General features: G+C 34.4%; 1 protein-coding gene across 11 annotated transcripts in view; it reads right to left on the bottom strand.

The window, feature by feature from the left end:
• The window catches only part of BCAS3 (BCAS3 microtubule associated cell migration factor), a 584,262-nt gene that overhangs the window by 309,023 nt on the left and 261,149 nt on the right, over positions 1-14,090 (bottom strand). For 8 of the 11 annotated variants that reach the window (XM_032871859.1, XM_032871862.1, XM_032871866.1 and 5 more), the window contains exons 16-17: positions 12,134-12,284; positions 455-499 (exon numbers count right to left, since the gene is read on the bottom strand). In XM_032871859.1, coding sequence (XP_032727750.1) covers positions 455-499; positions 12,134-12,284 — 196 coding nt within the window. The remainder of the gene's footprint in view (positions 1-454; positions 500-12,133; positions 12,285-14,090) is intronic. The other 3 variants (XM_032871861.1, XM_032871864.1, XM_032871865.1) reach the window with 1 other exon arrangement.

The raw sequence follows: 14,090 nt of genomic DNA, 5'->3' as shown, positions 1-14,090 counted from the left end.
ACTCTATTCCTCTGGTACCAAATAAAATGCAATAATATTTATAGGGTATTTTTAGTAGACCTTAAATATATTTATATTTCAAAATAAATCATATCTTTGAATGTTCAGCACAATGTGTAGGGAGCTTCTCTATCATACTCAAAGCTTTAAACTTGGGTGTTAGCCTTGTCTTCTAACATATGCTAGCATTATGAGAGGATCCTTCTAATTTCTTATTTTTAAATATTAATCTGTGATTTTTTTAATAGACCCTTCAAGAAATGAAGTGAAACCAAAAAGCCTGCTCTTGTAAAGCTTAAATATCAACATTCATGTCCCATTCTACAAATTATTCAGTAATTTGGTGCATCTATCTGTGATCAGGCCATGCAACTGAAAACAAAAGTACAAAACAGAGTTACTTTCTGAGAGTACAGCAAATGAATTAGGCATGCGGGACTGAACTGGGACTCACCATGGAGCTTTTATGGAAAAACACCCCGCTCCAAACAGATAAGGCCTTCATGGAAAAGGGGGGAAAATGCACAAAAAATTAGAGGAAAACTCATTTCACATTAACAAATACATGTATATCATGCGGTTATAGAGTATGGATAAAGTAACTGGAAAAATTAGTAATCATTTGCTACTCTGCTGCAGATACTAATGAGTCTGATATAACCAATAAACAGACTGACGTGAAATAACAAGTCCCTTAATTTTCATAGGATTAGCGATTTCAAAATGGTCTCTTTCTCCCCCTTTTCTGGAGTACCCCTGTAGGGTTTCTAAAGTAAAATAAAATAAACTTCATTTTAGAGGCACTTAAAAAAAAGTACAGGTTAAATGGAATAATCAGATGGAGAAAGGGGTGGGATCAGTAGCAACAGATGTGTGGTTGTAGAACACAAAATGTTTAAAATCAGCTAGACAGAATGCAATAAAAAATTTGATAAGCATTATTCACTCTTCACTGGTTGCAGCCTCAGGGCCACAGACAGAAAGCATGTCTTTTCCAAGCTACTCATTTAAAGTACATTGAACTGGGTATTGCTGGCCAAAGGAACAAACACCAAATAAAAGTAGTATGATTTATTTCCATGTAGGGTCACATTCCAGAAAATCAGCATTTCTCTTAATAGTGATAGAGGCTGGCATCTTCCACCTGGCCTGCTTTGGGCTAGGTTGGAATACCAGAAATGACAGCCACAATTGCTTATTTTAAGCAAAGTCAGACTTCATGGTTACATGTATTTCTTACTAATATTCTGTTCACAGCCATTTCAGGCATGCTATGCATATTAGCATACAAAGAAGATGGGCCGATTTAATTATATACAAAGTTAAATGTTGCTATAGCATCTGACATGTGGAAGTGAGACACGGATTGAGAAGGAAAGCACACTGGCAAAACCTGGATATTTTCTTCTTCAACTTTGGGGCCAAAAACACCTCAAAAATAAAAATTCCTGCTAATTGATTAGCATTCATCTGCCAGTGGATTGAGTTTCACAAACGGAAACTTAGGGTAAAAGGTTTTCACAACACTGAGCACAATTCTGAGGACTGATGCACAGAAGAAATAAAGGAGGGAACAGAGAGGGAAGAGATACTAATTAGAGAAGAGTGAGCTGGAAGAATTGAGAAATTGAAGAAAAAAGCAAAGAAACCTCAAAAATCGTGTCAATGCAAAGCAAGGAAATCTCTCTTATAATTAATATGACCACAACCAAAGATAGGATGTTGTTATTCACGCTAAACAGAGGATGTTCAAATTTTCTTAATCATGACCTGTAGAAATACATTTTAAGGTGCAAGCTGGTGTATACATGAATACACATAAATTGAAACAATAATTTAATGAAGGTGGTTTTTTTTCTGTCATCAACCTTACTCTTTTCTATTTCAATGTATTATAAACATTAATGCTGGGATTTTGTTACAATGAAGATCATACGTATTCTGGCGAGGTAGGTCTGAGTGGGGCCTGAGATTCCATATTTCTAACAAGCTCCTAGCTCATGTCAAAGCTGCTTGTTTGCAGAAACAACAGCAAAACTGCATTTTATTTTATTCTATTTCATTAATGACAAAAAAGTTAGTTACAATCACCTTATCTGACTTCATGATTCACAAATTATATTGGAAACAAAGTGTTACTGGAGCTCACAATGCACTCTGATGAACCCTAATTTAAATAACTGAGACCACGCGAAGACTCCAAAGTCAATAACATGGTAACTCCGTGCAGAAGGGATCAGAAAATGGAAGCTCCCATACGTTTCAATATGCCCACAAATGCTTCCAAAATGAAGAGGTTACTGTCACCATACAGTACCCAACTTCCTTTAAGTTTCTTCATTAGGCAGGGCACACGATACAGTCCAATAGTTCAAATGATTCTGACACGGGAGCTGACCATCTGGAACATCTAGACATGAGTGGCTCTTCAGTGTATGTTATGTCAACACTGAGCAGTCTGCAATCTCATTCTGAATACCAGACTACAGCTAATTTGTTGTAAAACATTTGAAAGTTTTATCTTCATCCTTTATGCCTTAAAAGGCTTCTCTACTGACCCCCCAAAACCAACTAAATAAAAATGAAACAAAACCTTCAAGTTTCTACATTTCAAAAGGCCAGCTGATATTCCCTACCTATAGAACCAGTAAATACCCTTTTTCTGGGTTAAAGGTTTCCTTATGTATCAAAAGGAAACATGTATTTGCCAAACAAATTAAACACAAGCTTCAAAAAAAATCTCCTAGATTTTCCTTTCTAGGCAATGGCAGTGTATGTTATCAATGAAAGATTTCAACAGCCGTCTCCTTCCCCACAATCCTAAAATGCACAGTTAACTCTCCAGACACTGTAGTAAACAGGCCTGTACTAAGTAGCAGCCTCGTCAGATTTAAAGACAATAATATAGGTCTCACTGTTCACAACATAACCCAATTGTGGGAGTTAAAAGTAACCATTCTTCAATCAAATAAGGATCAACTGGCTAACACAGTTCAGGGAGAAAACAGAGAGCTGGGAGAAACTGAATGAGGACCCTCTCTAGTATACGCTTGGCATGTTCCCAATTTTCACTTACCCACTTCTTAGCCACCCCTGCAAACTGGACTTCTGCCACATACATGTAAAAGAAGAGCCACAAACTCCAAAGAATCAGAGTGGCTGACATAATTATGGACTTCGTACGAGTAGTGTCAGCTGTTCCTTTGAAATGTGCCTGCTTCATCTTTCCTCAGTAGCGAAAGAATGAAAATATAAAGTCACAAAGGACAGGCCCATGATCCAGCTGTCTTCACCTATGACTTCCCCTCCCCCTTTAAAATCCCACAGTTGTAGTTTTACATGAGGATAGTTAGGAGGAGGATGACAGTATATGAGTGGGAGTGTAGGCTGAATTAAAATGGTCTGTATTAACATATTCAACTCCAATTATGATGTTCAGATATCAAGAATTTCTGTGTTTTTCTAAATACTATTAAGTTTCAGCCAGTTTAACAAGCCTGCCATACAAAACCTATTCGCTCTGCCACAATTATATCCTTTTTGAGCTGAATTCTGATTGAAAAACAACAGGACTGGCCAAGAGATTAAAAATCCAGAAATATTTTTTATAGACTTATTTATAGTACAACGTGAAACTACTTGACCATTAGTTCTCAACAGGTTTCTTCTGGAGATTCTCAGAAGATAAGAAGGAATTATGCTTCATATCATAACAGTAATGCCATGTAAGTTTTTAAATGCTGATTCATTTTGTTGAATGCCACATAATACCACAAAAGCTTTGTTTTTACTAGCTGAAAGGAAGGCAAACATGAAGATTTTTTTTAAATGCAAGGGAAAAGTAAAACTAGATTTGATTTTGAATGTGCTAAAGTCTTCTATAACTCGAACTTAGTGGTAAAAGGTATAAATGATAAGGTTCAATCATCTTTAGAGTTAAAAAAACCTAGCTGGAGTCAAAGAGAAAAATTCTATGAACTTACTCTGAAAGTTCTATTTTTTTAACTGATCATTTCTAATGAGAATTCAGACATTATCATTTAACAGACATCAGAATGAGCCTATACTTACTATGAACAACTATATAACAACAAACTGGACAATCTAGCTGAAAAGGAAAAAATTCTTAGAAACACAACTTACCAAGACTGAATAACAAACAAATAGAATATCTAAATAGACCAATTATTAGTAAGATTGAATCAGTAATCAAAAATCTCCCACTGAAGAAAAACGAAGGATCAGATAGCTTCACTGTAAAAATTTAACCAAACTTTTGAAGAACTGACACCAATCCTTAAACTCTTCCAAAAATTCTTGGGGCGCCTGGGTGGCTCAGTCATTAAACATCTGCCTTCGGCTCAGTTTATGATCCCAGGATCCTGGGATCCAGCCCTGCATTGGGTTCCCTACTTGGCAAGAAACCTGCTTCTTCCTCTCCCTCTCCCCCTGCTTGTGTTCCCTCTCTCCTTGTGTCTCTGTCAAATAAATGAAAAAAAAAATCTTAAAAAACAAACAAACAAACAAACAAACAAACTCTTCCAAAAAAATCTGAGGCTAGAACACTCCCAAACTCATTTTGTGAGGCTAGCATAGTCCTGATACCAAAACCAGAAAATGACACCACTAGAAAAGAAAACTACAGGCCAATATCCCTAATGAGTATAAGATGGAAAAATTCTCAGGAAAGCACTAGCAAACCAAAGTCAGTAGCACATTAGAAAGGATCACTCACAATGATTAAGTGAGATTCATCCTGGGGATGCAAGGATGGCTCAACATAACACAAAGCAATCAGTTTGAAACATTACATTAGTAAAATGAAAAAAAATCATCTGATAATCTGACACAGGAGAAGGATTTGATAAAATTCAACATCTATTCATGATTAAAAACTCCTAAGAAATTAGGCATATAAGGAATGTATCTCAACACACTAAAGACAAGCACATCATACTCAATGGTGAAAGGCTGAAAGTTTTTCCTCTAAGATCAGGAATAGGACAATGGCACCCACTCTTACCACTCTTTTTCAATATAGTACAGGAAGTCCTAGCTAGAGCAATCAGGGAAGAAAAAGAAATAAAAAGTATCAGAGTTGGAAAGAAAAGAAGTAAACCATCTCTGTTTGTAAATGACATAACTTTATTTATAGAAAATCCTAAAGACTCAACCAAATAACTGTTAGATCTAAACAACGAATTCAGTAAAGTTGCAGGTTATAAAATTAGCATACAAAAATCAGTAGTGTTTCTACACATTAAGAACAAATTTTCTGGAAAAGAAACAAGTGAATCAATCCCATTTACAATAGCATCAAAAATAACAAAACACTTAGGAATAAATATAACTAACAAGATGGAAGATCTCTACTCTGAAAACTACAAGACACTGATCAATGAACTCAAAGAAGTATACAAATAAATGGAAAGGGATCCTGTGGTCATGGATTACAAGAATTAATGTTAAAATGTCAATACTGGGGCACCTGGGTGGCTCAGTGGGTTAAAGCCTCTGCCTTCGGCTCAGGTCATAATCTCGGGTCCTGGGATCGAGCCCTGCATTGGGCTCTCTGCTGAGCGCGGAGCTTGTTTCCCCACCTCTCTCTGCCTGCTTCTCTGCCTACTTGTGATCTCTCTCTGTCAAATAAATAAATAAAATTTTTTAAAAAAGACTTGCTTTAAAAGAATAAAATAAAATGTCAATACTACCCAAAAGCTATCTTTAGATTTGATGCAATCCCTATCAAGATTCCAATGGCATTTTTTACAGAAGTAGAAAAAAAAATTCCCTAAAATTTATATGGTATCACAATAGACCCCAAATAGCCAAAGAAATCCTAAGAAAGAACACAAGCAAGAGGCATTATATTTCCTGATTTCAAGTTATACTATAAAGCTATAGTCTTCAAAACAGTATGGAATTGGCATATAAACAAATAGACCAATGGAAAAAAATCATAAGTGTACATGGTCCTCGAATATTTGACAAGGGAACCAAGAATACTCAATGGAAAAAAGTCTCTTCAATAAATGTTACTAGGATAACTGGATATTCATATGTAACAAATGAAACTGGCCTATATCTTACACCACTCACCAAATTAACTCAAGATGGATCAAAGACTTAAATGTAAGGCCTGAAGCCATGAAACTCCTAGAAGGAAACACAGGAACAAAAGCTCCTTGACATGGGTCTTAGTAATAATTTTTAAAATATGACACCTAAAATACAAGCAACAAAATTAAAAAGCTTCTGCACAGCAAAAGAACCATCAACAAAGTGAAAAAACAACCTACAGAATGGGAAAAAATATTCACAAACCATATATCTGTTAAGGGGTTAATATCCAAGATATATAAAGAACAACATGCACTCAAAGGCAAAAAAACAAATAACCCAATTTAAAAACGGGCAAATGACTTGAATAAACATTTTCCCAAATAAGATATACAAAAGGCCAACAGGTTCATGAAAAGGTGCTCAACATCAGTAGTGATTAGGGAGATGCAAATTAAAAGCACAATGAGATACCGCCTCATACCTGTTGTTAGCATGGCCATCAGCAAAAAGACAAGAGATAACAATGCAGCCATGGATATGGAGAAAAGGGAACCCTTGTGCATTGTTGGTGGGACTATAAACTGGTGCTGCTGCTATGGAAAATAGAAGGAGGATTCTCAAAAAATTAAAAATAGAGCTATCCTATGATCCAGCAATTCCACTTCTGGGAATCTACCCTAAGGAAATAAAAACATGAACACAAAAAGATATGCACACTGATGTTCATAGCCTTATTTTCCATAGCCAGGACATGGAAACAACCTGAGTGTCCACTGATGGACGATAGATAAAAATGTGATACACACACACACACACACACACACACACACACACACACACAGTGGAATATTATCCAGGCATGAAAAATGAAGAAATCCAATCACTTGAAACAATATGGAAAGACCTTGAAGGCAATATGCTAAGTGAAAAACATTAAAGAAAGACAAATACTATATAATCTTATTTATATGTGTAACAAACAAACTCATAGAAAAAGAGATCATACTTGTTACCAGATGTGCAGGGTGGAAGAAGGGGGAACTAGAGGAAGGTACCAAAGGTACGCACTTCCAGTTATAGGATAAATAAGGACTAGAAATGTGATGTACAACATGATGACTACAGCTAACCTGCTATATGAAATATAGGAAGCTATAAAGACAGTAAACCCTAAGAGTTCTCATAGCAAGGAAAAAGTGTTTTCCTTTTTTCTTTTCATCTTTCTTTTCTTTTTAGAAAAGACAAGGACAGTGAATAAGGCTTAGAAATTAGGTAATTAGGCCTGGTGGGAACTTATATAGTGTATAGCTGAAAGATCATAATCCATACATATAAACTTGTATTCTTCACATGAAGAAGCTTACATAGGACACACTGGTAATAGGTACCAGAACCAAGAGAAGTCAGGGCATCAGATTCCTATGTTAATAACCTTCCCCTATATGACCTAACTTATTTCTACAGAGTTGTGCCCAAGGTTCCTAACACCCACTTCAAATTGCTCCCAAATATATGGAAAAGTATAAAGATGGGGAGAGGGAAAAGGAACAGAAGCTGCTCCATTTAAGAAAAAGGAAACTTATGAAAGACAAAACATCATCTCATTACTTCACTAAGAATGGTCAGTGAAGAGCAAGGAAGTGACTTCATTAAGGTCTGCATTTTTCATTCCCATGAAATCACTCTGATCTTTTCAAAATTTACTGCTCTCTGTGTCTTAACAATGAGGTATATATATTAACAACTTTAGATTTAATGTACATAAAATTAAGCATACTGATGAAAAATTATCTACTTAGTAAAATTTTACATAGGAAGCATTCAAAAAAATTTTTATCACTTACTTGATTCATTAACTCAGCCAAACATCTATCAAATGCTGCTTAATAAATCCCTACTATAAATACTTAACACTCCAAAATAATGCAATTCCTTAGGACCCAGTTTCACTTTACCGGATGAAACCTACTCTTATTTACATATCATAAAAACATGATGGAGATCTTTCCAATCCTCCAGTCTTAGACTGGAAGAAACTGGATTCTGTTTAAATGAGTGTTGAACTAAATGATTTCTAGCACTTCATTTGGCTTCATCAGTGTATACTGTAGTCAGGTTAAGCAACAGCTGTTACCAAAATAGGCCTTATTTCCTCCAAGTGTTGCTTCAAGGTACAGAACATGAAGGTGAAAATACATCTGTCTTTTGCCATTTGTAGTCTACTGGCCTTGTGCATGTCTTGGAGTAAGACAGATGGTCCCTGACACTGCACAGGCTTCTAGGGATATATATTTCCAAAAATAAGAAGGCAGATGTGAAATATGGTAAGCACACGTTTTATCCCCTCAAGGTTTGAACTGAGGCTTCCATCTCAATTTGAATATTTAGATATAGGATCCTAGGCAATCCTTAGAAATCTCTGTGCTAGAAATACAACTTCTTATGCTTATTTTGCCTTTATGCCAAATATCTAGGACATGGAATAAATAAATGCTGATCTAACCAAGGTAGGTATATAATTTTATTAGATACATTATCAGGTATGTTGGAAGTAGTCACAGAGTTTACACGTCTATAAATGAGTCAGCTCTGTGTTGTATTTCTACATAATCCATGTAAAATACTCCTTGTTAATTTTTTTTTTTAAATGCTAGGAAAGGCATGGCATAGAAGCAAAGTTGGAGTTAAACTGGAATTTCCAGAATGAAAAGAGACCTGGAATATGAAAAGCCTATTCGCTCATCAGTCTAGCGACCTTAATATGGCAATCAAAATTATCAGTAAATACAATGAAATTTAATGGAAATAATGCAAATTATCTGACTGCAGATTGAGAATTGGTCAGAGTAAAAAAATTTTAATAAAAATGAAATAAATATAGCCTTTAAAATCTAATGAGATGAAATCTAATGACATGAAATGTGTGGGATTTGGTTCAAATCTCAGCATATATCAAAAACAAAAATTAAGGGAATATATTATATTCTCATAAACAAATATTACTTTTTGTAAGGCAAAATACATGTATTTCCATGAAAATGATCCAATTTAAGATAATAAAATCACAAAGTGTATTCTCAAAATTCCATAACCAAACGTTGGGGTGACTTAGAGTAAAAGAATTACAAGGAAAGTCCCGTATAGCAATTTCTGGATACAATCAATGAACCCTTCAGAAAGTGGCTGACAGGTATGAAGTCTTATAATCTAACAATAGCCAACTATAAGTTACAAATATTATTATCAAAGTATTTATAGGTCACTATGATCTGTGTTAATAGGAAGCGAGAGAATAGAATAGAATAGAATAGGAAGAATAGGGAGGAATGGGGAAAAAAGAATTATAGGCGAAGCGGGTAAAAGAGTAGGTGGGGTAATTTGTGGTGCACTAAAGGCTCTGGCACGAATAGAGAACTCATTAAAGACAACAACTACAATTAAAAAACCTAACAGTAAGTTTTAAAATCTCTTCTTTTGATACCTATACTATGGTTTTAGAAGAGGATATCCTTGTCTTTAGAATTTATATACTGAAATTTGTAGGAATAAGGGTTACTAAGTCTACAAATTACTTTGAAACAATTTAAGAATAATATGGGGGGGTTGTGTGTCTGTACACAAGTGGGCAGAATGAACAAATGTGAATGATAAGGCAAAAAGAAGAGAGTGTTAACATTTGGGAAATCTGAGTATACAGGAATTCCTTTTACTTGTCTTGTAACTTTTTCTGTAAACCTCAATCTATGTGAAAATTTTAAAAATTACAAACCAAGTATTCATTATGGGACAAATATTATTCTCTTTAAACACTTCAGCATAGGACATGCTAAAAAGAATTTAAAAACTCAGCAAAAACAGAAAGATCTGAAAATTGAGATAAATGGCCAAGAGAACAATGCGGTATTTTGAACTAATATTAATTTCAAAGTATGTAACTCAAATTCATATAATTGATTTCATTAATAAGAAACTACTAAATTGTCTATAAGGGGGCATAATATACATACTCTAGAAATCAAGGAATTGTGACTTTTTAAAAAGACAAGGAAACACAGAATTTATCTAAGTTCATAAAGTATGCAGCAGAAGGAGACACCAGATGATTACTAGTTTCTGCCCATCTAAGGCCAGAGAGAGCAACAAGAGACAGTGTGAAAGACTAAATGAGAGACTATGTTTTCATAGTAGAAAATTTCAAATATATACAAAAGTAGACTTAGTTTCCACTCCTCCCCACAAATATACTGACTTAAATTCTAACATCATAGAATTTCATATATAGAACTTCAATCACTATCTTAGATAGACAGATATCTACATATATATGGAAAAGCTTATCTGAATAAGCTTATTTGAATAATCATATATATGGAAAAGTTAATTTGAAAAAGAAAGCTAATTCTTTGCATTATAAAAACAGCATAGCTCTTACGTTTTAAAAACAACAAACACCAGAAACAAAGCTAGAATTAAATTCAAGAACAATTTTGAGTATTCTTTGACTTAGATTCAGGAAACACACATAAAATCTCATAAGTACTTTGCAGAAATTGTACAATGCTCAGTTGAATCAAGAAGGTACAATTACATACTGATTTCTATGAGTAAAAAAAATATTATGATTCAAGATCTATCCAATTTTTACTTGATTCTGCATCCCAAAGAGTAACATCATACAAGAAAAAAATGAGCTAATTGTAAATATAAGTTCATAAGGTCTTTCTTACTCATGGCTACACTTATTTTAAAATAAAGAAACTAAGAGGAAAGGGAAGTCAAAATTCCACTTAAATTACTTAACACAAAGAGTTAAAAAGCTGAAACCAATTTAAAAAGAAAGGAATATAGGCCAAATGATCTATATCATAACATGTCCGATTTGGGGCCTTAGGTTTGCTCTATTTTTCCCTCCACCCAACCCTTAACATGCAACAAACTCAATTTTATTTCTGCATTCAGCAATAAGATCATATTTGTATACAAATACCACTCCACTACATAAAGGGTCCATTTCTGTGCCATGGTGAAATCTGGAGCTCCAAAGCCTTATCCCTGAGAAAGAGTATTTCTCCTCACAAAAGTGACTTCTACAAACACTTTACCACCCAGCACAAAAATATTAAGACCTTTTCATATAACAGCCAAGTAATTTACTCTATTCCTTCTGTTGGAAAGACCCTGAAGACTGTTTGAAGCCAGGACTGGGTTTTCTCTGGACTACATGAATACAAAATATAAAACAGTTGTTTCATTTCAAATTAGGTTAAACCTCAGGATTGCTTATTGATGATATAGGTAATTTGCCTATAGACATATATATTTTTTTGTACAAAATGGAATTTCAGAGTCATCACACAATTGATCATCTAATGATATTTTAGATATCACACTTTACTTTCAGGAACCCAAAGAAGTGATAATTTTATATTCATAGCCAATAGTAATTAAAATTTTTAAACACCTAAAATAAGCACAGACACATCATGCGAGTCATTAAATGTCTTTGAGGATGTTAATGACCAATCATGAGTAAAGCCCAAATCTTAGGACTCTGGCTTTTGAAAACTACCCATAACATCATATCAAACTGACACTAATGACAGATTATTATATGTAAATTATACCATAATACAGGTGATTTCTTACGTATTAGAAACACAGTTGTCATCTGAGGTTCTTTCCTCAGTGTTTGGACCAGTTAAAATTTGGGAGTCTTTATAAATCCAGATCATAATGGATTTTGTCCACAAAAGCAAGAAACTGACACTACTTCCAGACAAAACCAAGAGGCAGGAAGTAAGTGTAAGCCTGAGGAGATGGGTCTGGTTTTTATTAGCCAATACTAGTTTTCACACTTTGTCACTGCTTTGTTTTTGCTACAGATGTATATGTACATGGTTGTATTCAGGTATGTTTGTGCATGCTCTGTACTTAATCTGCTGCCATTAGTTTCATGTGGGCTGGAAATAAAGAGCGTAATTAAACCACCCACAGGAAATGTACATTTTATTTTTATGTATCCAATCCTCTGAAACAGCTATTTTAAAAAGTATCAAGCCTAAGGTCTTACCCTGTTCGTTTGGTGATGGTCCCCAATGTCATTGGTTGCTTGATTTGTGCAAGAGGCATCAGTACCATCAAGCTGGGGAGAGGAGAGAGCCGGGGGTTGCCAGGATTGTTGTTGGCAAAATTATTGTAGGAGTCTTGGCTGTTTAGTTTCCCTATAAAAAGAAAAAAAGAAAAGCATCACCAAGGGACATCTCCTTCTCTGATGGGTTTGCACTCACCCCACTAATCATTTAAGAAAGTTATCAAAGGCAGAACTGATTCCAAAAGAATCATGGTTATTATGGATAGGAAAAAATAAATAAATAAATAAATAAAGGATACTGGTAACACCAAGTGTGGCTTATTATAAACAGAGACTTTAGTCTTTGTGGGGAGAGGAAAGGAAGATACAGAATTGGATAGATGTTAAATGGTTATACAAATAATCAGTATAAAATTTAATTATAATTTTTTGGGGTTATGAAGAAATATAGGATCACAAAAGAAAACACAACAGGAAGATGTAAAAGTAATCTAAAGAAGGCATGGAGCATTTCTCTGAACAGGTTTGAGAGTAAATGGGTATAATACTCCAGCCACAGCAGCCTGTGAAGCCTGGTGAAAGAAACGTGAGTCATAGATGAGTATCCAAAGACAGTACGGATGAGACTAACAAAAGTCATAGGCAAAAACATCACCTTCTTCTCAATATATACCACACCATACCATAAAATTTAAAAACATCAAATCAAAACCTCCCTTTTTTTTATGCTGGGCATTAATATAAAAAATAAAAAGAGTCATTATGGCTCACTAATAACCAGGAAAAACAAACTCATCTGTGAAATAAAATCTGATCCACAAAGTGAATAATTGCTCTCAGCTCATCAGGAAGCTAAACTTCTCCTATGTACTTATCTTTTCTCCTTCTCCATGGTTTTGTATTTTCCAGACTGTCCTATAAATGAAATCACAGAGTATGGAGTTTATTGGGTCCAGTTTCTTTCACTTGCCAATAAGCATCTGAGATTCATCTACTTTATATTTTCCTGAAAGTATCAAGAGATCTTTTTATTCTTTTTTTTATTCTTACATATGATTCTTACATATGATTTTATTCTTTTATTCTTACATATGATCCTATTATATGGAACTAGTTCATTTGTTTATCTTGTCACTGGTAAAAGTACATCTGTTTCCAGCTTTTGGCTATTACAAATAAAAGTACTGTAAACATTTATGCACAGGTTTTGGATGAATACAAATTTCCTTTTTGGATAAATCATCTGGAAATGGAATTGCTGGTCATATAGTAAATGAATGTTTGCATAGGTATAATAATTGAGACCGCATTCTTACCAGTGAAGTATGGTAATTCCAGATCTTCCATATCCTCACCAACATTTGGTATTGTTACTCTTTTTATTTGAGCTATTCTGGCTTTTACTTGGATTTCTCTAACGCACAATAATGTTTAGCACTTTTTTTGATCATGCATTTATTTGTCATCCATATTTCTTTTTTGATAAAGTGCTCCAATCTTTTGCCCATTTTAAGAACTGTGTTAATATTTTTTGTTGAGCTATAATTCATATATTGTGAAAGTCACTCTTCTAAAGTATATAATTCTGTGTTTAGTATATAGAGTAGCACAACCATGACCACTCTCAAATTTCAGGACATTTTTATCACCCAAAAGGAAAGCCCATATCCATTAGCAATTCCTCCTCCTTTGGTCCACCCCTCAGCCTTTGACAACCATAATCTCCTTTCTGTTGCTATGGATTTGCCTATTCTGGATACTTCAGAAATGGAATCATACAATGTGGCCTTTTGTGACTGCTTCTTTAATTTAGTATCTTTTCAGGGTTCATCCGTATTGTGCCATATATCAGTTCAACCTTTTTTTATAACCAAATAGCATTTCATTGCATGGATATACCACATTTTATTTATCCATTTATCAGTTGATGAACAAG

Source organism: Lontra canadensis, unplaced genomic scaffold (genome assembly GCF_010015895.1).
Source record: "Lontra canadensis isolate GAN:19392208 unplaced genomic scaffold, GSC_riverotter_1.0 scaffold43, whole genome shotgun sequence".
Taxonomy (NCBI): domain Eukaryota; kingdom Metazoa; phylum Chordata; class Mammalia; order Carnivora; family Mustelidae; genus Lontra; species Lontra canadensis.
This window is presented reverse-complemented; position numbering and strand designations above follow the sequence as displayed.